The sequence below is a fragment of the Podarcis filfolensis genome (assembly GCF_964270895.1).
Source record: "Podarcis filfolensis genome assembly, chromosome: 10".
Taxonomy (NCBI): domain Eukaryota; kingdom Metazoa; phylum Chordata; class Lepidosauria; order Squamata; family Lacertidae; genus Podarcis; species Podarcis filfolensis.
Window position 1 is genome coordinate 8,195,224 of NC_139612.1, and position 26,385 is coordinate 8,221,608.

General features: G+C 43.9%; 2 protein-coding genes across 3 annotated transcripts in view; one reads left to right on the forward strand and one right to left on the reverse strand.

Moving 5' to 3' along the window:
• LAMB4 (laminin subunit beta 4) overlaps window positions 1-4,932 on the reverse strand; it is a 71,855-nt gene extending 66,923 nt beyond the window's left edge. Inside the window, exon 1 of one of the 2 annotated variants that reach the window (XM_083574891.1) lies at window positions 4,609-4,932. The gene's annotated coding sequence lies outside the window, so the exon portion shown is untranslated. Of the gene's footprint in view, window positions 1-4,251; window positions 4,523-4,608 lie in introns of those variants that run through there. The other variant, XM_083574892.1, reaches the window with a different exon arrangement.
• ERGIC2 (ERGIC and golgi 2) overlaps window positions 4,670-26,385 on the forward strand; it is a 39,968-nt gene continuing 18,252 nt past the window's right edge. Inside the window, exons 1-7 of the mRNA XM_083575320.1 lie at window positions 4,670-5,020; window positions 10,079-10,152; window positions 11,968-12,113; window positions 20,625-20,733; window positions 24,243-24,289; window positions 25,476-25,546; window positions 26,258-26,298. Coding sequence (XP_083431446.1) covers window positions 12,008-12,113; window positions 20,625-20,733; window positions 24,243-24,289; window positions 25,476-25,546; window positions 26,258-26,298 — 374 coding nt within the window. The 5' untranslated portion in view covers window positions 4,670-5,020; window positions 10,079-10,152; window positions 11,968-12,007. The remainder of the gene's footprint in view (window positions 5,021-10,078; window positions 10,153-11,967; window positions 12,114-20,624; window positions 20,734-24,242; window positions 24,290-25,475; window positions 25,547-26,257; window positions 26,299-26,385) is intronic.

A 26,385-nucleotide genomic window follows, 5' to 3' on the forward strand; every position in this document is an offset into this window, starting at 1 on the left:
GAACAAGCCACACTCAGCCAATTTGCGCAGGTGGAGATATTTAAGGACAAGACCTTTCACATTAGAAAGAAGAGATTTCTGCAGATGATAAATTTATTTGTAAAATTGTCAGGAAACGGAGGTATACTGTTCCAGGGTCCAGTAGTTTTTGGATTTTTTTACTATTAAAAAAATTAACATTGAATAGTCTCCATTTATTGAACGACTGTGCCCCAGCAAAGAGTGTGGGGCTTTGCTAAGTGCCGGCTAACCCTACCAGGAAGAGGCACCTGAAATTAGTAAAAAGTTGAGAGCGGGTGCTTTTGCTGGAAATCTCAAAGCTCAAATGGAGAGACAGGACATAACTGTGAAACCATTGAATTGAAAGTAGTCCACTTAGGCAAGCCGTAAAGCTTGCCCCACAGGCTATTCCCCAACCCCAAATGGTTTGTGGATGACACCTTTTTCTACATTCAGCTACAGTAAAACAGTAAATAACCTTATGTACACCCTGCTTCTCTGAATGTTGAAAATTTCAAGGGGTGCAGAGCTTGCCCAGGTTTGGTTTCCACTGGAAGAAGGTCAGTGGAGGATTATTGTCCTCCACTGGTTCATTTACTTAAGTTCATTTACACAGATTTCCAGAGGACACCAAGCACCCTCAAAACATTGTTAGCTTTGGGCAGGCACCCCCAAACTCGGCCCTCCAGGTGTTTTGGGACTACAATTCCCATCATCCCTGTCCACTGGTCCTGTTAGCTAGGGATGATGGGAGTTGTAGTCCCAAAACATCTGGAGGGCTGAGTTTTGGGCATCTTTAGCTAGTATATTCTGCAACATGTAATTGACACAAAGAGTGTAGCATCGAAGGTGGATTTATATGGTCCAGACGAGGGTGGCGCTGTGGGTTAAACCACAGAGCCTAGGACTTGCCGATCAGAAGGTCAGCAATTTGAATCCCTGTGACAGGGTGAGCTCCCGTTGCTCAGTCTCTGCTCCTGCCAACCTAGCAGTTCGAAAGCACGTCAAGTGCAAGTAGATAAATAGGAACCGCTCCTGCGGGAAGGTCAATGGCGTTTCCGTGCGCTGCTCTGGTTCACCAGAAGCGGCTTAGTCATGCTGGCCACACGACCTGGAAGCTGTACACCGGCTCCCTTGGCCAATAAAGCGAGATGAGCACCGCAACCCCAGAGTTGGTCACGAGTGGACCTAATGGTCAGGGGCCCCTTTACTTTTACCTTTTACACATCCTTGCAGTTTCTTAGTTATTTTGTAATGCTTCCTCAGTGTGCAACATTTCCTCAGTGTGCAACATTTGAGAGGTGCTCTTTTTTTAAAAAAGAAATATTTATTAAGATTTTACAAAAACAAATATGCAAAAACACATAATAATAAAAATAAAAAATAAAAAATAAGTAAAACATACAGAAGAAACAAGAAAAAAACAATTATTTTTCATAACTTAAAACTCATTTGCTTGTTTCATTGACTTCCTCACACCTCCCCTTCTTGTATTCCCATTTAACTAACCAAATCAGCAAATCCTTACCCTCTTTCATTTATCTTATATCTTTTATCTTATATATATAATTTAACATTTTATAACTCAGTATTTTCATCCATTATCAATTCATTTTTCCATATTCTTAAAGCATTACAGCTGGAAACCACTTAATTTCTATCCAACATCATTCTAACATTCATTAATTTTGCAATATTTCTGTAGGTAGTCTTTAAATTTCTTCCAGTCTTCTTCCACCGCCTCTTCTCCCTGGTCCCGGATTCTGCCAGTCATTTCTGCCAGTCCCATATAATCCATCATCTTCATCTGCCATTCTTCCAAAGTGGGTAAATCTTGTGTCTTCCACATTTGAGAGGTGCTCTTGCACCAAAGCACAACAAACGTGAGACAACCACACACCCCTTTCCACCAGAACATTACAGACACTAAGGGATTGCTCAGTTGGTGTAGCATGCGATTCTTAATCTCAAAGTTGTGGGTTTGAGCCCTACACTGGGTGAAAGATTCCTGTGTTGCAGGGGGTTGGACTAGATGACCCTCTTGGTCCTTCCTTATTTATTTATTTATTTACATTTTCAAAAACAGGAACAGAGAGCATATTTAACCCCCCTCCCCTCCCCCTGTCCCACTTACAACTTCATAACAAATACAGCATGTGTACATAGACCATACGATTTCCCTTCCACCCTTTTCCTGGTTCCTTTGCTTTTCAACTACAGTACTCTGCATAATCCACATCTTTTTTTAATCATTTAATCATTGACCAATTTGTTATCTATTAAAAACTCTATCTATTTCAACTCTGCTCGATTTACTCGAGACCCGCTAAGCTATGTATTTGTTTATACTGGTTCTCGAAATATTCCATAAACATTTTCCATTCCTCCTTTTATTCCTTATCTTCATTTTCTCTTATCCTGTTCATCAGACCAGCCAGTTCAGCATATTCGAACATTTTACACTGCCATTCTTCCTTAGTGCCACTTTTGTGCCAATAAGGTGGTGGCGAAGTGGTCAATTCCAATTTGATTATTCTAAATGTCTAAGAGTTTGAATTGGGCCTTTCCAGCTAATGACCTCATCTTCCATGATTTGTGATTATGAAAAGTTACAGGATTTCAGCAGAAAGCCCAACAACTTTGCAAGTACTATTTAAAAATGAAGTCATTCTGGCCCCCTTGCTGAGCTCCCGTTGCTCAGTCTCTGCTCCTGCCAACCTAGCAGTTCGAAAGCACGTCAAAGTGCAAGTAGATAAATAGGTACAGCTCCGGCGGGAAGGTAAACAGCGTTTCTGTGCGCTGCTCTGGTTCGCCAGAAGCGGCTTAGTCATGCTGGCCACATGACCCGGAAGCTGTACGCCGGCTCCCTCGGTCAATAAAGCGAGATGAGCGCCGCAACCCCAGAGTCGGCCACGACTGGACCTAACGGTCAGGGGTCCCTTTACCTTTATCTTAGAAGACAATAGCAACTTTCCTATGATTATACTACCCAAACATGCTACTTTTCAAGGACTTTCTAAGTTCTAAGTTGACCTAATAACATGGAATACGATGATGTGGTATTGTAAAAATTGGGCTTTGGCTTTTGCTGCCCAACTTCCCATGGGACTCTTGAGTCCCCCAAGTCCATGATCAGTCAGAGAAGAATGGATAGAGGCAGAATCCAGTGGAAAGCAAGACAGATATTAATTTTTCTCTTGCAACAGAGTTCCCTCCCCTCCTTCCAAGGAGGGAGAGACCCTGAACAAAAGGGTGTGGGAACCTTTAAACACTTTTGACATTAGCCAAATACCACCCCAAAATCATCATACATAAACCCTAGGAGGTGGTCTGCAGCAGAAATCCTGTCTGCCAGGATACCTGATAATGGTCTCTGGTTGCATTACCTTACAGCCTGGCCATTCTTTTGTGATAGTTAATACTTTAGTTCCTGAATCCAGGTCCCAGGCTCACCCTATTCATACACAAAGACAGGATTTGTAAGCAAAAAGACAATGGGAAGACTTTCCCCATTTCCCTTCCTTACTGCAGAGGAATATTCAAATCAAATTTTATTAAACGGTCACAGACCAGATTAACTCGTACAGCTAGTCAGCAAAGCATAACACCGGAAAAAACAAAGGACAATTTCAATACAGATTAGGCCATAACAGCAATTTAAAATTAGACAGCAATTTAAAATTAGACAGAGGAATATTTGAGGTCATTGGGAGAGTCAGAATGGCTTCAGGATCCCTCTCCTGGCCTATTTCAGACACACAGTTTATACATATTTAGATATGAATATTTATTCTATCTTTAAAAATTTTATAGCAGTGCTGAGTCGACTTTGAACATATGCCGCTCTGTTGTCTGGGAAGCTCTAATCTGGCCTGTCTCATTTCATCTGAATTTACCTGCGATAACTGGCGCTTTAAAAATTGCAATTTTTGGCATTTTGCAGGCTCTAGGCTCACGTCCTCTCCACACAGCTGCTAATGTTACAGCCTTATCTTCAGAAGGAATAAGTGAAGACATGACTCTTCCTCTTCCTGAATGACAAACTGCCAATATAATATATATATATATATATGCACACAAATATATATATATTACATATATAATATTATATTATATATATATATTATATATATATATGTGTGTGTGTGTGTGTGTGTATATATATATATATATATATATATATATATATATATATATATATATATATATATATAAAAATAATGTATATAAATATATACTGTGTATATATACCTCGCCTTTCCCCCAGCCTGTCTCAAGGTGGCTGATGGATAAAAATAAAAGATAAAAATAAGAACTGCTAAAAGCATAGGGGGGAATCCCTGCCCTGAGGGGAATCATAGAACTAGAAGGATCATCTTCGTCCAACTTTGCCCACAGCCATCACGGGTCGGGCTCGAACCCACAACCTTTTGATGAACAACCGAAACGCGCTGATCTATTGTGCCACAGGGAACATTTCTCTCCCGTCGCGTTGGGCTGCGCACGCAGGCCGCTAGCGACCCCTGCTGGCTCCGCGAGGGAAGACTCTTGCGCCGCGGACGGCCGCGCGTTTCGAAAAACGAGCCGGACGAGGGCGCGGGATCTTACCATAGAGCCTCGGGTAGAGGCTAGAGAGGCGCCCACTTCCGATCCGGCTTCTTTCCCCCTCCGGGCGCGCCGCTTCCGGTGAGCGCGGGCGGGGCGACCGGCGGTGCCCTGAGCCGCTTCCGAATCGGTCCGGCTGGCTGGCATCGCCGCCTTCGCCGGAGCTGCCGGGCGCTTCACCTGCTGCCTCTGCCGCCCCGATCGCCGTCGAAGACGGGCAGGAGGTGCCGGTGCCGCCGGGCTCGCTCTGGACCGGGTGGAGATGCTGCGGGGAAGCTGAGCGCGGGAGGCGGAGAGGGAACGGGCGCCTGACCCGCCGCGATCGCCGAGCTCCCGCTCCGTTTTCGCCCACCTGGATGCCCCTCGCTCCGGCCGAGGCGCGCAGACACCCCCCCCCCCAAGCAGGGGAATCGAGGTACATCTATCCCTCCCCCTTCCCCATGTTCGTGGCTTCCCCGACTCTTAAATCTTTTGCCCCCCCTGACGCTTTCACACGTGACGCCGGTCGCGCCTCTTTCCGCACGTGTGAATGCCGCTCCTGCGGATCAGAACGGAAAGGGCTTTCGGGATCGCGTCGCCGCCGAAGCGGGTTTCGAATCTAGAACGTGGGGACGCGCACGCAAGCAGCTTGTCATGGGGTTTGACATGTTAGAGACCGGGAGCAACTAGAACGTGGGGACGCGCAAGCAAGCAGCGTGTACAGGGTTTGACATGTTAGAGACCGGGAGCAACTCCTTCCTGGCCTGTGCTGTGTGCCAACGGTGTCCTGTGATGGATGGGGTGCGAAAAAAAAGTCCAGTGTGAAGCGTGTCGCGTATTAACCACGGTTGTTTTCAGTTAGTCAGCGCTGGACTTGTTCCATTACTAGTGGGGCATTTTGAGAAAGTGGATCTTGCGTGTAGAACTTGTCTAGGAAATGGAAAGGCGGCTTTGCAACATCTCCACTGGCATATGCTCTTGTGCGTGGGCATAGGTGGTGGGGGGAGGGGAGGCAGCTAAATCAAGACAAATCAAGACATATCAAAAATACTGGCTACACCCATGTTCTTGTGCATAGGCTCCTCCACCAGACCCGTTGAGGTGCATTTCTCTTAACGCGCAACATTGAAAAAGAGACTTGCGCTAGCAAAAGGACTCTTGGGCCAGTGGATGCACAGCTTTGCATATGACCCCAGACCTGTTCTAAATCTCAGTCTATGAAAATGCCTTATAAACCGGTTTGTAAGGTCAAACTTAAATCCTAAAATGTAAATAGCTTCTATCTTGCATTAATACTATTCCTGTGTGTGTGTAGGGACAGTGTAAGGGAGGCAAAAAGTTCCCTGTGTGAAAATTCCTTTTAATTCTTCTCCCCCATAATAACAACTGATTTAATTCACATTCGAAATTGAAGGTCATCATTTATGAAAATTCCTTGAGGGCACTTGTCCTTTCCCTGTTGCTTTAATAACCGTTAGGATTTTTGAGAGTATTTAGATGTGGCCAATGAAATGTTCATATACACTTTAATCTGGCCTGGAATGTTTGCAGTTTTTATGAGTTTGAGAGTTTTTATAAACTTTTCTCCTGTTCCTTGCCTCTTAAAAGTGTTTAGTTTCGTGTTATGCAAATTTGCTATTCCTAGTGGCTTCCCCTTTGATTCATTCTTTCATCATTCCGTTATCTTCTCTGCCCGAATCAGTACCCAATACCGTATAAAAGGATGTTTGCCGGGGGATGTTAATGTTTTTTAAATCACAGTATTCATTTCTGCAATTGAAGCAACATGCTCAGGCTACACTTCTTGCAAGAAATGGGTGTGCAATTTGGTCTTTAGAACAGATATGTAATGTGTGTGTGTATATATATAATATGTAAATATACTTCAGTGTCCATCCACTGGATTTGCAATGTAATCCCATGTACACATTACTTTGGGAGTAACTTGTGTTGAGTTCGGGTGCAAATGCTTCGTCAAACAGACTTCAGATTTGTCCGATAATGAAACCTGTTGCCTTGGTTACTTGACAGATTGCAAGAATACTTTGTTTGCTTGCTAAAGGAGTAGTGAGTTGGTCTCTTGTTAAATATTGGAGTCTTAGGTAGAGTACTGAGAAATAGATGAGAGAGAGAGAGGAATGAAAAAAGAACTCCTGGGTTCATGTGACAGGCACATTTCCTCCTATCTGGCTTTGTCTGATAGGTGGCTAAAGATAATTTGGCAGCTGCTGATAGGCCGTAGTGGCAGTGGAGTGTGTTTGTGGGGGGAGACAGGTAAGATGGTTGCAGAACAGGATTCCTGTTTGACGTTGAAAAGTTAATGTCCAGAACTGTTTGTTTTAACTGACTCACATTGTAATTATGGTTGGGCACATTAGCACAGTAGTATAGCATGCCCCCAATCCATTATAACGTTGCTTACTGCCTTTTTGAATTCACTGCATGGAGATTGCTTCTTTCACAAATGCTCTCCAGAGGTAGGAAGAGAGCCCCTGTGCTCAGTAGGAATTTACAGCCTCATTCCACCTTCTATAGGGCCAGCGGATGCTTCTGATGCAACAACGGTCGCAAGCGTTGACTCCTGTCCTGAACTTGGCTGAAGGACGCTAGCATCCAAGACTTGCTGTAGCTTCTTGGTGGCGCATTCTTATGCTTGGACGGGGATGGGGAACCTGTGATCTTCCAGATGTTGCTGGAGTTCAAATCCCATCATCCCTGACTCCTACCATTGGGCAGGCTGTCCAGGGCTGATGGGAATTGAAGTCCAGCAGTGCTGGTTTCCTGCCCCTGTTCTATGTTGACAGAGCGATTGCCACCACCTGTGTCCTTGCCCCAGCCCTCAACTGCATAGATCTGTTCTCCAGCTCTGCGCTCCCTGTGGGTGCTGCTGTAGTGGAACGAAGGGTGAGTTATGGAGCCAAGTGTCGCCTTGCAGCGGGGCAGTGGAAACTAGCACGCGATTTAATGCTTTGCACCAAATGTGCAAGAGGGCATGAATTACACTCCCTTGAGAATTCTCTGATCTGTGATCTGATCTCCGTTTGCTTCGAAAGAACACGAAGGAGAAAGGCTACTGAGTAAACCTCTTTGGCCTGCTAAAGTTAGCCACGGTTGTGTCCCAATGGAGCATGTGAGTCACAGCCAGTTTAAATCCCACTGCTTTTAATGAAAGCCATGACTAACTTTAATTGGATCAGAGCCTTTCTCTAATAACAGTTCTACTGGCTTCTTACATTTATGTTTCTCTTAGGCTTGGCAAAGCGGTGTCATGTGGTCAACGAGACCAGCTAATCAATATTTACTTAGAATGCTGCTTCATTTCTGCCCCCTTTTAAAGCCTTTCAGCCTTCAGTATCTAGGATTCAGGTTTAAGATGCCTCTGGCGGGGGACCCTCAGCTCTCACCTGTGGCTCCTAGAACCTGTCTGCATGCAACAGCGGTCATACCCCGGGAACGGCTAAACCAGGTGAGGGTACCTGATGGGTCTCAAACCCTCGGTGAGTTAGGGACTTCCCCTTGCATGAGAAGACAGGCTCTGGAGACTTGCACTATTGCTCATTAGATAAATAGCCGGGATTTGGTAACACTGAAGAATTTGTAGTGTATTTGGTGCCAGCATGGATTCTGTTCCATCCTGCACTAAAAATAATGCTTGGGAAGGCGAGAGCTTTGTAATTCATGATTATACGTGCACTGTGGATTGATCAGTGATTTTTTCCCCTTGCCGCTTGTGCATTTGTGGTTTTTTTTGTTTTTTAATAATATTTATTAACATTTCAAGAATTACAAACATGAAAAAAGAAAAATAATAAAACAAAAAATTACAAAAAACTGGAAAATAAAAAATTAAAAACAAATCAATTTTTCCATAACTTATCTTTCATTTACTTGTTTCCTTGACTTCCTCACACCTCCCTTTTTTGTATTCTAGTTCAATTAGTTAATTCAGCAAATCCTTTCCATCTTTGTTTTTATCTTAATCATTTATCTTAATATGAAAAAAAAAAAATCCTTCCAGTAGCACCTTAAAGACCAACTAAGTTAGTTCTTGGTATGAGCTTTCGTGTGCATGCACACTTCTTCAGATACACTGAAGTGTATCTGAAGATACATCTGAAGTGTATCTGAAGATACATCTTCAGATACATCTGAAGCAGTGTATCTGAAGAAGTGTGCATGCACACGAAAGCTCATACCAAGAACTAACTTAGTTGGTCTTTAAGGTGCTACTGGAAGGAAAAAAATTTTTTTGTTTTGACTATGGCAGACCAACACGGCTACCTATCTGTAACTATCTTAATATGTTGAGACTTTACATTCTCACCTGTTGACAACCCATTTTTACATACTCCTTTATAACATTGCTGCTTGTGCATTTGTCCTCCTAGGTGTGTGACATCATACTGGGTTCATAAGGAAAGGGTTAACTAATGGTAAAATGACAAACTAATGGGAACCCAAGGGGAGAAGTTAGAGTTAGAGTTGTTAAGAAGTCAGCCTGGAGTTAGAGAAGAGAGAGGGAGGATAAGTCTGTGGCCTGGCTAGTCTGATGTGAGAGAGTGAGAGAATCTGTTAAGAGTCAAACAGTTGAGATAATCAGTCAGAAGGTATTAGGAAGGTATAGGCCGGTAAAGAGACTAAAGTTAAGATACTGGCAGGAATATTATCTGAGAAACCATAAACTTGTTAGTGTTTATAAAATAAACTTGTTTATTTGGTTCACTTTTAACAACTGTCTGGACTCAGTGTTTTACCCGAGGGAAATGGGTTGGTGGCAGCGGGGAAGCGAGCACCGTGGTGGCACAGGGATCAATAGACCGTCAAATGCCCGGGGACCCTGTGTGATCGCCACAAAACTCCATACCAAACAACCACATGGGAGTCCATTTCGTCTATATAAAAGCATTTCATTGCGGATAGTCTTCCAGTGTAAGCAGATCCCTGCCAATATAGTGGATTTCAAAATATGAAAGATCTCAGCTTTTCTGCATCTTCGTTAGCCTCCTCCCTTACTCTCACTTGCGTTGCCCATTTATTAAATACTTTAGTGCCCACCTTTGTGCTTTTTGAGCATTTAAGGTCCCCAACTCTAATTTGTGGGTTGCCATCTGATTGGATTTTATTCTGATCCTGATCTGATTTTAGGATATATTTTAACTGATTGCCTGATTTTATGTTATGTGTTATACATTTGATGCTAGCTGCTCTGAACCCAGTTTTGGCCGGGGAGGGCGGGGTATAAATAAAAATTATTATTTTATTTTATTTTTTTATCTTGTATTATCTTATTTTGACCTGCTTCATTCCCCTCCAAACCTGGTTATGAATTATTTAGCCTTCTCTGACTCCAACAAATTTCAGCACCTTTCCAGTGGCTATGCTGTCAAAGAGAATTAAGTTTCCAAAATGCAATGGGGCGAAGGAAACAGAGCATCTCCCTAAGAGTTTAGGTGCATTTGAAACACCTTTCATGACTTTAGTCTCTTCCTTTCAGCATCTCTGCTCAATATCCTGTTGCACGACCTCTGCAATACAAATAAACGACTGCAAGAGGAACTGAAGGCCAAGGTAAGATTGTTCATTTGCTAGATTCTTTCTTTCTTTCTTTCTTTCTTTCTTTCTTTCTTTCTTTCTTTCTTTCTAAAACTGTGCTTTCACAAATGGAATTGTGTTTGAGTTTTAATGTGTTTGAATTTCCAGGGAAACTTCCAGCAAAATGATTTTAAGCCCAGCTTGGTAACTGCAAATGAGGAAAGCAAATAGTAGTGGAATTTACATAATTCATGCACGCTTTGTATTTTAAAAGCTTTTTAGGTTGTGAAATCTAAAACAGCATAATGTGGGAGACTTCATAGCTGTTTCATAACTGCCTGAATGCAAGCTATGTTAAAAAAATAAATACCATTTAAATATTCTTGCCAGGATAAGAGTCATGTGTTATCTTGGACAGCCACCCCCTACCTGATGTCCTCGGTTGAATTCTGACTCCCACCAGCAATAGCCAGCTTGTCCAATGGTCAGAGATGGTGGAGGGGAATTGCCAGAAGCAGTGTTAGAAACTCAGATATATAGGCTAGGTGCCAAATGGCTCCTTAAACCAGGGTTACCGTTGCCAGAATGGAATGCCTACTTGCCATTTGGGGGTCAGACGGCTTGAAAGTTGTATTTTTCAATGCAACTTTTTGGTTCCTGAAAATCATTCTGTGCAGATAAAATATAACGGATAGAATTCTGCAGGATGGGGTATTAGTGTGTGAAAACAGTCAAGACTGAAGGAACCCCAAGCATGTGCCGCATGGCCGCAAGTGGCCGATAGCCAGGTGCGAAATGCGCCTGGCGAATTTTCGAATGCAGGCCAAAAGCATCTGAACTTGAGCAAGGCTGATCTCAGTTAACAAGTGTTCCTAAACCCATCTTTGCTTGGTAACACGAACGCTTGAGCAGGTGGGGAAAAGCAGTGCTTAACTTTTCTGCTGTGATTGCTGTTCATCTGCAACCAACCCCCTCAGGGTTGTTTTTCCCCAGACAGGCTCCACACTTGGGAAGAAGCCTAGCTGTAGGGACAAATTCATTGTACGTGCACTAGGTTCAATATTATTCTGCCATATTCGTTAGATGCCAAGGTTGGCATAACCGAAAAGGGTCAGCATAACTGGCAGGTAAAAAAAAAAACTTGGACTTCCATGAATGATTCCACAAAAGTGGCTGTCAGAGAAAAATAGCTCCAGGTATCTGTTTACACTCAAAGAGGAAACTTTTTTTAGTTAACATTGACACACAAATTCAGTTTTTCCTGATTTGCACTCACACTTATAATTTGTAGTCATGGTGTCACCTGTAAGCAGCAAGAAAATCACAAGAGCTTGTTGAGTATCTCAAGGGCAACAGAGTTGTGGGAATAGTTAAATAACAGCATCTGTTTCCAGGATCTTAAGTTGTGTATTATTGGGCTAGGTCACATGATGCTTTTTTGCTGACCCATAAAATGTTAAGTCTCCATAGCCATTCTTATGACTAAAAGGGCCATGGACTCTCAAGGGAAACAGAGATTAGTGACATTGGCAGGAGATTTTAAAAAGCGTGAGGTTGGCGTGTGCCTCAAAAAGAGACTTAATCTTGATTTAATTTCACGCTGCAAATGTTGATAGTTGCTTTAGCCAACCAAGAAAATAACCGTTAATGCGGATGCCTGATATCCTAGGGCAGGATGCCTTTTCACTTCAGTAATTTTATAGAACTGGGTTTATTAAATCCCGGAGAGTTTTCTGCTCATCTTGCCACCTCATTTCAGTTGCGGTAGGGAATGTTGAGAAGCTCAGAAGGAGCGTTTTTTTTTCAAAATTACAATTTTATTACCATTGGGCTTTCCTCTCTTAAATACAGAGTGAATATATGAAGGAAGGCGTTGAGGAATCTACTGAAGATGAGGCGACTGAATCGGAAGAAGACTTTGAATTTAATGAAGGAATTGGACGCCTTCCCAAAAGTCCCTGAAAGCTACATAGAGACCACGGCAACTGGAGGAACAGGTAAGCCCTGCTGGCAGATTAATTTCCGTTTTTAAGAATTGCGTTCAACCAAAGTCGGGCCGCTGTTGAATCATTTGCTCTACCAAGACGCATTAGCAAAATAAAAAAAGAATACAAATATTTAAAAGAGCAAGCTGTTGCACAGTGATTTTCAAACTTCACATTAAAGAAACATGCCAATATAGTTTTAATATGGTTTGAGAAAGGTAATGGAGGCGCCGTGGCCCAAATTGGTTCTGCTCAGAAATGCACCCAATTTCCTCCCTCTTCTTCTACCCCAGTGGCGGAGGAACCCTCTCCGGCACCCGGGGCGGGACGCCAAGGGGCAGGGCGAACCACCCGGTGAAACACACGCGACGTCCATATGGACTGCTCGTGTGTGGCATCCCGTATGGACGCACGTGCAGCAGCCCGTACACTCGCCGTGCAAGAGGCAGTCCGTACGTGCGGCGCCCATACTGACTGCACGCGCCCTTGGGCACTCTACAGCTGGGGGGAGGCAGGAGCCATCTTGTCACACACACACACACACACAGAATGGCACCCCTCCACCCCCCACTTCGTACGCCCCTGTCTACCCCATGTTGACTAGAGTCAGAAGTTCTCATGACTCATTCTCTGGAGGACCCCTGATTTGGGCAAATCCAAATTTGGGTCAACACTCTTGGATGAAAAGGCTTTAAAGCCCTATAAGGCCTAGGACCCTCGTACCTACAGGATCGCCTCTCCTGGTATGTCCCACAGAGGACCTTACGGTCTTCAAACAAAAACATCTTGGAGGTCCCGGGCCACAGGGAGGTTAGGCTGGCCTCCACCAGAGCCAGGGCTTTTTCGGCTGTGGCTCCAATATGGTGGAACGCTCTGTCACAAGAGACTAGGGCCCTGCAGGACTTGACATCTTCTCGCAGGGCCTGCAAGACAGAGCTGTTCCACCAGGCCTTTGGCCAGGGCACAGCCTGACCGCCTCCTTTGGTAATCCTCACAGAACTCTAGCCCAATGGTTGCCATTAATTTGATTTGAACTGATTTTATAATGAAATGATTTTAGAATGTTGTATTGTTTTACTGTTGTTAGCCACTCTGAGCCCGGCTTCGGCTGGGGAGGGCGGAATAGAAATAATAATAATAATAATTATTATTATTATTATTATTATTATACAGTAATGGTGTTTTAATGGGATGCGGGTGACACTGTGCCTAGGACATGCTGATCAGAAGGCCGGCAGTTCGAATCCCCGCGACGGGGTGAGCTCCCATTGTTCGGTCCCTGCTCCTGCCCACCTAGCAGTTCGAAAGCACGTCAAAGTAGGTAGATAAATAGGTACCGCTCCGGCGGGAAGGTAAACGGTGTTTCCGTGCACTGCTCTGGTTCACCAGAAGTGGCTTAGTCATGCTGGCCACATGACCCGGAAGCTGTACACCGGCTCCCTCAGCCAATAAAGTGAGATGAGCGCCGCAACCCTAGAATCGGCCACGACTGGACCTAATGGTCAGGGGTCCCTTTACTTTATGATGAGGAGTGGGTATGTTTAGCCCGGAAAAGAGGCGATTAAAGCGAGACATGATCGTGATCTTCAGATATGCAGAAGGTGGAGCGGTCTTCTTCTCTGTTGTTCCAGAGGGAAGGAGAAGGACAAGAACAAATGGTTGGAAATTGCAGGGGAGCAGATCTTGGCTGAACATCAGGAGAAACCTGCTGTCAGGAAGGCAGATATTTGATGGTGGGAACAGACCACCGTGGGGGATGGTTGCCTCTCTGTCGCTGGAGGAGTTTCAGCAGAGACACTGATCGGTCAGGGCTGCCATAGCTGCATCTGGCATTGAGCACAGAGGTTTAGGATAGATGACTTTCAGGGTGCATTCCAATGCTTGCGATTCTCAGGCTTTCCTCCACCAGGGAGGAAACACAGAAAAGGACTAGCTGTGCACAGAAAATACCATATTTTTCGCTCCATAAGACGCACCAGACCACAAGTTTTTGGAGGAGGAGAACAAGAAAAAAAAATTCTGAATCTCAGAAGCCAGAACAAAAAGAGGGATCGCTGTGCAGTGAAAGCAGCAATCCCTCTTGCTGTTCTGGCTTCTGTGATAGCTGCGCAGCTGGCATTCGCTCCATAAGACGCACACAACAACAACAACAACAAAACTTTATTAGCAAAGCCAACAGGCCACAGCTGTACAAGAGTTAAAAGTAGAAAATAGAGATAAAAGGAAGAAAGGAACAGGCAAAAGGTGGTCCGTCGGATGAACAAGTCTGTCACTCAGATGGTGGCCCTCAGTTTCGCAGCTCTCTCGATGTACCTCGCGACCTTCTCTGTTATCTGACTTTCCGTATCAGATAATAGAAAATACAGTGTAATGTCTGATGAACGGCCGGGGTTGGAGAGAATGAGTGGGGTAATAATCTCATTCCTTAGGTCTTTGTAGAGGGGGCAAGAAAGAAGGACGTGAGACACTGTTTCCGTGTTACCATCTCCACATGGGCAGAGTCGTTTTTCAAATGGAGTCTTTTGGTAACGACCTTCGAGTACAGCAGAGGGGAGAACATCCCATCTAGCCAATGTAAAGGCACGTCTGTATTTCGGGATGGTTAGTTTAGACAAGTATGAAGCTGGAGAGTCAAAATGAGAAGGGGGAAAGTAGGTATACCATGGGCACAGTTTCTTTAAGATGGTCAGGTTGTTTTGTCGTTCGATGTCTTTCAGGCGCTGGCCTATTAGACTCTTTGCTTTGATGAGGCCCATTGATAATAGGGACTGTGAGTGCAGACCGCATGTAAGGAGTTTTTGATGCACGGTTTTGAACCACTTGCTTTTGTGAGAGTCTTGCATTACTAAAGGCAGTAGACCAGGTGGATTCAGATTAAGACGCAGCCAATAGTTGAATGTTCTCTGCCATGTCCGAGTTTCCACAGATGGAAGGCAGGCCTCGAGTCTTAATGCTGCGTTTGGAACACAGGAGGGGACACCGAGAATCTGCCTTAGAAATTTAGACTGGACAGATTCAAGACTGGAGCAGTGGTTCCCCGTCCAGATTTGCGCCCCATACAGTAACTGCGCCAGAGGTTTTGCTTGATAAACTTCAAGGGCTGCTGGGATGTATCTGCCCCCCTTCGTGTAGAAGAAGCGGGACAGCATCTTGATACTTTGAGCTGCTTTTTCTTTGGCACATTTTTGATGGACATCCCAGGACCCAGTCGACTGGAAAACGATACCCAGATATTTGAAGGCTTTGACTTGTTCAACTGTCTGGTTATCCATCCTCCAGCTATACTGTCTGTGTTTCCTTGCAAAAACCATAGTTTTGGTTTTCTGATAGTTTATTGCGAGTTGCTCTCTCCTACAGTATGCTGAGAATTCACCTATGAGCCTATTTAAGCCTATTCTTGTTCGGGATAGGAGTATCGCATCGTCGGCGTACAAAAGCACTGATATTGCTTTGTCAGCCAGTTTTGGGGCGTGGAAGTCCGGAGATGACAAACAGTTAACCATATCGTTGATGTAGATGTTGAATAGAACTGGGGCCAGGATGCAACCTTGCTTGACCCCCTTACTGACAGGAACTGGTCCTATAAGATGGCCATTTAACGAAGTTCTTACATGCAGCACCGTGTCTTTATACAAACAGCTCATCAGAAATAATAGTCTTTTGTCTATACTTGATGTGCTCAATTTATCCCAGAGTCTTACACGTGGAATTGAATCGAAAGCAGCCTTTAGATCGATAAAGGCTGCATATAACACCCCACGGGATTTTTTGGCATATTTGTCAATTAAATAGGCTAAGATGAAGCAATGGTCTATGGTGGATCTGCCTTGCCTGAAACCCGCTTGCTCTTCCGCTAGAATGGCTTCAGTTTCCAGCCAGCTAGTTAGCTTGGTATAAAGATGTTTAGCATATAGTTTGCTGGGTATAGGCAGAAGGCTGATTGGTCTATAACTCGCCGGGTCTGTCATGGGTCCTTTTTTATAGATTGGGATAATTATTGCCTCAGTCCAACCATCTGGGAGTAAACCCGTTGAGTCGATCCAAGAAAATAAAGACGCCAGCAGGGGGGCCCACCAGCCAATGTTGGACTTCAGAAGTTCGGCAGGGATGTAATCATTCCCTGGGGCCTTGTTGTTCTTTAGTTGTGCGATTAAATTCTCAACTTCCTTCGCAGTTACTGGTGGCCAATGAGGTAGGTCCTCCAATTGGATGCATAGTTTGTAATGTTGGGCTTCCTGGTCATAGAACAACGATTGAAAATGGCGCAACCACTCCATTGGTTCCACTGTACAGATGGAATTAGTACGCTCCTGGTCCAATAGACCAGATATGGTTCGCCAAAAACAAGTAGTATCTTTCTCGTGCGATGCCTTAACCAAACTGTGCCAAGCGGCTCTTTCAGCTTCCAATTTCTTTCTCCTTAGTAATTGTTTGTAAGACCGTCTCAGATAAATATAAGCGTTAAGTAGGAGGGCAGTCCCTGATTTCCTGTATCTCCGGTAGGCTGTTCTCGTTTGTCTCCTTGTTTGCCTGCACTCCAGGTCAAACCAGCTAGCTCCGTCCTTTGCCCTCTTTGTAGCGGAGCAATGTATCACTGTTGTTAAATGGGGTTTCAATCTTTCCAAAAGTAATTTAAAGCGTTCCATGATCGCAGCTACTGAATTGCCTGATACGATAGCAGAGCGAATACGCTTTAACTCTACTGACTGAAGAAGGAGGGTTAGGTTTTCATTCAGTATTGGGGACCATTTAAGTCTTTTGGGGGCAGGTATAACCAAATTTGCAGAAGGTATATATTGTGGCTCGGCAATAGAATAGTCAAAAGGCCGACCTGCAAGCTCTAAAATTAGAGGCAGGTGATCACTCAGAGTATTGTGGCCCACTTGGAACTGCCTTACAAAGCTGTGAGCAAATCTTGAGATTAAGATATAATCTATAACGCTTCCCCCAGCCTTGGAGAAATGGGTATATTCCCCGGGGCGGTCCCCCTCTATATTGCCGTTTAATATCAGCAGTTCCCTCCGTCTGGCAGCCTGCACTAAGCAGAGACCTGAGAAATTACTTCTGCTATCTTTGGACAGTCGTGTCGCGCCAATATCCGTCTGTTCTTCGGGGTCCATAAATTGATTGAAATGAGTGTATAGACTGTTGTCATCTGTTCCTATGCGAGCGTTGAAATCTCCGCACACAATGGTCAGGGCAGACGGGTAAGTAGATTCGAGAGGTTCTAAAAACGCCTCTAGCTCAGCCCATGTAGCCTTGACAACGGGGTTTTTTTGGCCTGGGGGAATATAGACATTGACCAGCAAGAGAGTAGTTCTCTTGAAGCTAAGTAGAGCGGCTGTTGCTACAGAATTGCAGTTAGGTAGGGCTGTTAGAGAATGCGCCAGCTCCGTGGAAATGAAGCAAGCTAAGCCACCACTAGATCTGCCGCCCCTCAGAGATGGAGAGGCAGGCAGGTAGTGGCAGTTATACCCATTAAGAAATATAGGGTCATTCTGCCATGTCTCCTGAAAGAAGATGATGTCAAATTGCTTAAGGTAACACAAAAATTGTTGATTATTTTTCTTGGCGTGCCAACCCGCGATATTCCAAGACAGCACTTTTAGGCCCCGGGCCCTTCGTGGAGCTGGATCTATGACACCACCATGTCCAGCAATTCTTTGGTGTCTAAAAAAACACACCCGTTGGCTCTTTTCGGGGCTGACTGCTTGGAGAGAGTGTAGTGGTCCTCTTTTCTTGGTGATTTGGGGCTAGTTTTTGGAGTTGGGGGGGAAGCTAATTCATTCGAAGACAATTTGAGATAGCTGTGCCAGGAGCTTTGAGGTTTCACACCTTGATTTGGTCTTACTTTATTGTACATCACAGGGGGCTCAGATTGTAGTTCCACGTCTACACATTTAAAGGTGCCTCCCACTGTCTTCTTATCCACCAGACATTTGGGAGATATGGGTTGCACATAAGGGTCCTTCATTGTCTCACCTTGATCATCCTTTTTTTCTAGTCTGCTTCGAAGTAAATCAAGTCTTTTCAGGATCTCAGTTTGAGCTGGGGAATGCAGTGACCAGAATCGCTTTATCAGCGAGAGTTCTTCTTCCCAAGGGGAGTCCTCACTATCCCACGTGAGAGGCCCGACGCTAGTTGGATGTGAGGCTTCCTTTTTTTCATAAGACGCACACACATTTCCCCTTACTTTTTAGGAGGGGAAAAATGAGTCTTATAGAGCAAAAAATACGGTACTTTGGTGTAGCCATGCGTGAATGCCCTGTTTTTTGTGTACAGTGGTACCTCGGTACTCAAACAGCTTGGCTCCCAAACAAATCGGCTCCCAAACTCCACAAACCCGGAAGTGAGTGTTCCGGTTTGCGAACGTTTTTCGGAAGCCGAATATCCAACGCAGCTTCCATAGCTTCCAATTGAGTGCAGGAAGCTCCTGCAGCCAATCAGAAGCCGAGCCTTGGTTTTCGAACGGTTTCGGGAGTTGAATGGACTCCAGGAATGGATTAAGTTCGAGAACCAAGGTACCACTGTACAGGAATGACTTCATTGGCAAGGCATATAACATCTAGAAGGTAATCTGAGGTCCATTTTTTTAATGTTTAAATCCTTTGCTCAGAAGCAAAGTCAGCTTCAGAACCCACCTGGAATTATCCTGAAACTCACGGAGTTCAGCTCCTGTTTCTCCTTTAACCTCTTAATGAATTCTGATTCCAAGGGTTGGATTCTGTTTTTTAATGCACTGATTGGAAAGACCAGCGACTCTAGCAAAAGGAGATAGTGCACTTGTGAACGGCCTCAAGGGATTTCCATGCCCAGGACAGAGAATCCAAATGGCATTCCTCCATTTAATAATGAATAAATAATTTGCCATTTGCTGCCCTTTCATCATATCTCAAAATCTACCATCTGAGACAGGTTTCCAAATAGCTAGATGCTAATTCACCTATGTAGCAGTTTCTGGGATACAACTGAGGGGATATGCCAGAGTTTGTAGGCGGCGTTAAATGAACAGAAACACTATTTGTGGCTGCCTTTTTCGCCCTCTTGCACAGGCAGGCTATTACTCCAAAGTCCCCAAATAATACCTCCCTCCCCACAGAATTTTGGTGGGTTGTGCCAGAGGACTTGCTCCCCAAGAAGCGTGCGCAGTCTTGGATTTCTTTTTGCACGATTAGCATTGTTACATTTTGCTTGCCCGAATGATTACTCAGCCTTAATGAAAAGGCTGCTTTCTGAATACCTGAACTGAACATATTGTGCTACAGACTGGCCTCTAGTCCTTTTCTGGTGCTTTTCATGTGTGCTCTTTGCTCATTAGGAGAAAGGGGAAAAAAGGGTTGAGAATTTGCTTTTTAAAACCTGTAATTGGTACAAAAAGCATTCCTCCTCTCTCTTTTGTCGGCAGACCTTTTCCGGGTTTTTGCATTGCAAGAACTCATTGAGCTTCTGTTACTGAATATGGTGTGTCCTTTCCTACCACAGATCAACCCCTTCACCCATTTTTATGATCTCTCAGGTATAGAATTTGCAAGTTCTGTATTTGCGCTCACAGGCTTCCCATAATTGTTTGGTTGGCCACTGCGAGAAATTGGAACAGGATGCCTGGGACAGATAGGCCTGTGCTCTGATTCAGCAAGGCTCTTTTTTGTTATTGTTGCTTGTGTAGACCATTGCCTTTTAGGAATAACGATTGTGACTTTCACCTCAGCGCTCCCCTTCCATGTCCTCCGAGGGGCATCATGAGAACTGATCCATCACACTGAAGAGCGGGAAAGGGGAGATGAATTAGGGGACACAAGGCTGGGCAGTGTGTCTGGAGGTCCTGGGCTGCCTAGACAAGACCCTTCTTGGCCTCGCTGATGTGGTCCGAGGGAAAGCAGAGCAAGACATTTGGCACCAGCTTAGCTCCAAGAGTTGCCAGAAGGAGGCTTGCAAGGCGCCATCCGGCCGTCTTAGGATCTCCACTCTGGATTTGTGTAGGGTTTCCTCCTCCTGAAGATATCCCATAAGGCAGCAGAGGTTTAGGATCAGAGTTTCCCCCCCCCCCCCCAGATGGGCTACTTTCCCAGGTTTCTGAGGCCAATCTGACTCTCATTTCCCCTCGACGGCACATGCAGAAACTGTCTTCTTGACTGCTGGACCCACTGCTGGCTTCGTCTGCTCAATCCACCAGAATCTGTATTTGCATGCAAGGGGGCAAGTCTCTAACTCAATGAGGGCTTGAGACCCATCAACCACCCTCTCCTGGTTTAGTTGCGCAGTTGAAGCTGTTCCCAGGGTGTGGCTGCTGTCGCATGCGGACAGCTTCTAGGAACAGAGTAATTTTTCCTGAGTTTGCATCGCTGTCCAGAAGCAAAGTAGGAAGAAACTTTTCAAACTGCAGTGCTTAATATATTAATGTGTTTAGTAGAAAGTGTGTTCCACATTCCGTTTTTTCTCCTTGCAGATTCAGTTAATATTGTATTTATGCTAGCTCTTTCTTTCTTTCTTTCTTTCTTTCTTTCTTTCTTTCTTTCTTCCCAGTTTCTTTAATAGCATTTACAACGATGGCTCTCTTAACCATAATGGAGTTTATGGTCTATCGAGACACCTGGATGAAATATGAATATGAAGTAGATAAAGATTTTACAAGGTAATTTTTCGCTCATTTGCTTTTCAAACCTGTGCGGATTGCATGCTGTTTTACGCTTCCTAAAAACATCTTGGCTGCCCTCAGGCAATAGCTTTCAGATTTCCATTTGAATCCAGGTTGCCCTGGTAACAGCAACGCCCAGCTGCTTGAGAAGCTGAAAAACAAAATTATTACCTATCTCCTGGGGCAAGAAGAATTGAGGAGAGGAAGTGTGGCATTTAGTCAGAGTCCAACAGATGTGACCAGTTACCTGGGGATAATTCATGTTATTCTGGCAGCGTGAGAGCCATTACTGTGTGGCTGAACTCCATGCCTTCTCAGTAATGTCTGTAGGAAGAAATCACATGACGATTGATTTGATTACTTCTAATGTGAACGTTGTCCTTGAGCTTGTGATCAGATCCATCACCTAAGCCCATGAGGTTGCTGGTCACATCCTGTAGGAATTAATGTGCTTTCCTGCCTTTCAGAATCAGCTGCCATGCTGGTTGGGCACTTAGTATTTAAAAGTCTGACACCATTGGATTTGCATGTTCTTGCGGTTATCCATTTGCTGCTGGCCATGGTTAAGAGTGCAGGGACACGGGTGGCACTGTGGATTAAACCACAGAGCCTAGGACTTGCCGATCAGAAGGTTGGCGGTTCGAATCCCCACAACGGGGTGAGCTCCCATTGCTCGGTCCCTGCTCCTGCCAACCTAGCAGTTCAAAAGCACGTCAAAGTGCAAGTAGATAAATAGGTACCGCTCCGGTGGGAAGGTAAACGGCATTTCTGTGTGCTGCTCTGGTTCGCCAGAAGCGGCTTAGTCATACTGGCCACATGACCCGGAAGCTGTACGCTGGCTCCCTCGGCCAATAAAGCGAGATGAACGCCGCAACCCCAGAGTCGGTCACGACTGGACCTAATGGTCAGGGGTCCCTTTACCTTTATGGTTAAGAGTTAAAAATGGCCTGCAGGATTGTGCAGTCATTCCCCTCAAGGGTAAAGTCTCCTTTCCCTTTCCCACAAGACTTCACCTTTATTTACCTATTTTGATTGATTGATTGATTGATTGATTGATAGAATTTATATACCGCCCTATACCCGGAGGCCTCTGGGCGGTTCACAGGACAAAATCAGAATATAAAACCAATGTATATCTCCTTTCCTCACAGAAAAGCTCAGGGTGGCTAACAATCATCCTTCATTAAATAAATCATTCCCCTTTGGCAGTATATGTCCTGGGGTAAAGTCCTAAAAAAAGCTCAGCAACTTTGGGGTAGAATTGTAAAAAAATCTCAACAACTTCAATCCTAAAAAGAGCTCAGCAACTGCGGTCGGCCCTCACACTTGTTCACTTCATCAGATCTGGCCCTCTTTGAAAAAAGTTTGGGCACCCCTGGTTTAAGACTTCACTGGGGCCCATTCTGGGGAGTTTTCCACTTGGTAGCTACTGGGGAAAGAGTCCTTTCCGTGGTGGCATCCTAGTTATAAAATTATCTCCCCCAACACTTTTCATGCCATTTTCAATCAGCTGAACACCTTTTCATTCCGTCCAGGGTTTTTAATCTGCTATAAGTCGGGGGCTCACTATTTACCGTGATTTTTGAGCCGTTTGAAGCCCTGACTTCAATTCTTGTTTATGGCCCAACCCAAGTTCATGTTAACCATGGTTAATCTCGGTGCTATAACAGTGGTTAAAGCTTGCAACGAATTCGTAATCGATGGGAAGAGAGCATACAATCCGTGACTTGCTCCCAGTCTCTTAAACACGGCTAACGGGTTGCCTGCCTTGCATCCCCCAAGTTGAGAAATAATAATAATATTCAGATCAGAGCACATTTGGCCACGTGTCTGCCTGCTGTGCATCGCTTTGGGGAGTCATCAGCGTCTTGCCTCTCTGTTTGAAGCCGATGTGATCTTAATGCTTTGGCAAATAATAACTGTTGTGCATTTTGGCTCCTTGCTTTGTTGTCATGGAGATAATTGGCTGATGTCAGCATCAGTCTAATGAGCAGGAGGTGCCTGGAAATTTTGAGATGCTGTACCCCTTGGTAAGAAATCCCAGGCGAACTATCTTGCCTTGTTTGACCAGTTAAATGTGGGGGCTCCTTCCTAAATCTATTGACTTGCTTCAACTTCCTGTTCCTTATATAAAAGAAAAAGAGTATTTTGAGTGTTTCTGCCTTTCCACCTTATCCAAGGCTCTGCATATCTTTCAATATTCCTTCCAACCTTTTAAGAAGCACTGTGATAGTTCACGGTATTATGCACACGGAAGTCACTGAATGTAGGTACTTTCGTAGGCGTTTCTTCCGATTTCTTCAGACGGTTCTGTTCAACTCACAGATAAAACCACTTTTATCCAGAGCTGATTTGTATGTAGAGACAAATCTTGCTTTAAATAGAAATGCAAACTTGGTTCCTTTCCTTACTTCCTCTTGTGGGTGTGAACGCAAGAAGAAGTGAAGCAAATTATAAGCATTCCCGTTCAGATAGCTTAATTGAGGCTTTCTGCGAGGAGAAATACTTTGCCAAGGTGAGATTTTGCAGTAGACATTGGCCTGGAGTGCAAAATGATCGGCATTTTAACTGGACATAGATAGAGCACCAAGCAGAATGTTCTTTACTCGGGATCCACAAACAGCAATTTGAAAGAGGAGCAGGAATACAATACTTTGCGGTCATGAGATGTTCACCACACTTCTGGGGCAGCAGTCGTGTGAGACATAGCCCAGACATAATCATTTGAATCCTACAAACTGTGATTTGGGAGATTAGGGACTTAGCTCGTGGTTTGCATGCATGTGCAAACTGAGGAAGGCCAAACATGCAAGAAGCGAAGTTACAGGGAACCAGGCAGAGGACCTTCTCGGTGGTGGCGCCTGCCCTGTGGAATGCCCTCCCATCAGATGTCAAAGAAATCTGAAAGCAGCCCTGTTTAGGGACGTTTTTAATGACTGATGTTTTAATGTATTTTTAATCTTTTGTTGGAAGCTGCCCAGAGTGGCTGGGCTGGGTATAAATAAATTATTATTATTATTATTATTATTATTATTATTATTATTATTTGTTCCAGAAGTCAAGAGGTGACGCCCACCATTCTTTTGCAATGTGGCAAATGCCTCTCTAAATCTGCTTTTAGCCTTCTGGCTCAGAATTCATGGTATACACTTGTAGTTCTGATACAAATGATCTACTGTCTCCTATGAAGCGTGTGAGGCACTATATGCCATAAGAATTACAGTCGTACCTTGGATCCCAAACGCCTTGCGACTTGAATGTTTTGGCTCCTGAACACCACAAAGTGAGTGTTCCAGTTTGCAAACGTTCTTTGGAACCCGAACGTCCGACGCGGCTTCCGATTGCATGCAGGAAGCTTCTGCAGCCAATCGGAAGCCGTGCCTTGGTGTCGAATGTTTTCAGAAGTTGAACGGATTCCATTTGACAAGCAAGGTGCGACTGTATTCTACAGCAATCTCACGTAGCTTTTGTGAAATTGACATGCTGTGTCTTCTTTTCCCCCCTAGCAAATTAAGAATCAATATAGACATTACTGTCGCAATGAAGTGTCAGTGTAAGTATTCTGATGCAATGCTGTTAATTTTTTCAGTTTGAAATAACTGTTTTTGTTACGGTAATACGAGGGCACTATTACCCACATAAACAAAAGTTGGTGTCAAAAATTGTGTCCCCGGGACTGTGTGATCATTTACCTCATGGCACAGGGATGTTAATTTTAGCAATAATTTCTTTTTTAAATACACACATATATATTTATTTCTTTTTTCCTTTTTATTCAATATTAACCCAAAAGAACTGATGTTAAAAATATAATAAATAATAATAATGGAAATATATTATATATAGCTTTCTTGATCTACATAATAATATCTGTAAAGTTTTACTGGAATGGATTATAATAAAATGTGTGGATTTACATTTTCTAGTACTTTAGTACACTACCCCATTTTTCTATAAAACAAACTTAATGTGGTACATCTGCTCAGAGCAAGTGCTTTCCATATTTCTAAGTGCTGACATTCTTTAATTCACAAAGTAAACCTGATTTTTCTGCTTTTTCTCTGGTATAAATCCTCATTTACTAATGCTCTGGACTAAGTTCAACTTTGCTAAGCGGGATGAGCTTTGCATCACATAAAACTTTAGATAATAAGACATTTGTGGGTTTTTTCTGTTGCCTCTAACAATTATGGTTTTTACTTGGAAAAGGGGAAATAATCAACCCAGTTCTGTCTTTGGGGGGGAAAAGAATCCATTATTTTCTTACTGTAAGAAAAAGAAAAATAGAATTGCACAATGGAGCTAATATAAAGCGAAATGAGCTGAAATAATCCCCATATACTTTGCGGCAACCTTCTCCTGAACTAAGGCATTGTAAAATTTGCTTGCCCTTTTTTACTTATCAGACGTGCTGACAGCAGTCTGTAGCAACAAACCACGCAAGGCTTTGCTGTCATGAAAGGACTGTGACATTTCCAAAGTCCTCATTAGGAAGAAACGGGTCACTTAAGGTGCTGCAATTGGGCGGCTCAAAAAACTCACCATTGCACAATCTTTTTTCACGTGTGTGGCGCCAAAGGTCGCTGTGACAAACTGAGATCTCCTTAAGAGGCAGAAGGAAGAAAACTTGACGTTTTTCAAGACAAACTGTTAGAAAAAGAGCTGTTAGATATGCCACTTTTACCGGCCTGTTTTTATTCTTACCTGCCTGCCTTAACATTTAACCTTTTTTGCAACAGATATTGGGGCCGACGTTCTAGATCTGGCAGAAACAATGGTATCCTCTGCGGATGGATTAGTTTACGAGCCAGTAAGTTCGCTCCATTCCATTCATAAATGTATATTCTATTCATAAATGTACATTCTATTCAAATGTAGAGGGGCGTAGAAAACTACTTTTCATTTTAATGAGCCTAGGCAAAGACCCACAGTTCGCAGAGGTCCTGTGCACAAGGTTTAGGTGTGTAAAACAAGATGGATGAACCCTAGAGAGTGTGCACGATGCCTGGGTCCCCCCTGCTATTGTCGGACTACAACTCCCATTATCCGTAGCTGGCGGGACCAGTGGTCAGGGATGATGGGCATTGTAGTCCAACAACAGCAAAGGACTTAAGTTTAAGAAACACTGCCTTACCAAGTACCATAAAAGTCCCTGTTCAAGGATATTGTAGTCCAGATTTTAGACTGGGGGATGGGGGAGTTGAGGAATGCCAAGAATAGCAAGGATTGAAGGCAAGTTCATGCAATAACATAAGCTTAGTTTCATTTGAGGATTGATCATTGCTGTGGGGCTGAACATTTTCCATTTCTTAAAATATTTTTTTTAAAAAAAAATAATAAAATCTAGTAATGTGAGGGATACAAAACCAGTTTCAAATCTGTGACTATCTCTTTTTAAATCTTTCTTGTTGCTGTTTGGAAAATTAAGATAGTTACACGGCGTGTGAAATTAACACGGCATTCTTTAATTTTTCCTTGGTTTGCGGAACGCTTTACTGAATGTCGATCTTCTCCGTTGCAGGTAATATTTGAACTCAGTCCTTTGCAAAGAGAGTGGCAAAGGTAAGAAATAATACAGGTGCAATACAGTGTATGTAAGCAGGCCGAATAGGGGTGGGTGTTTAAATTTGACACACACACACAGTTTCC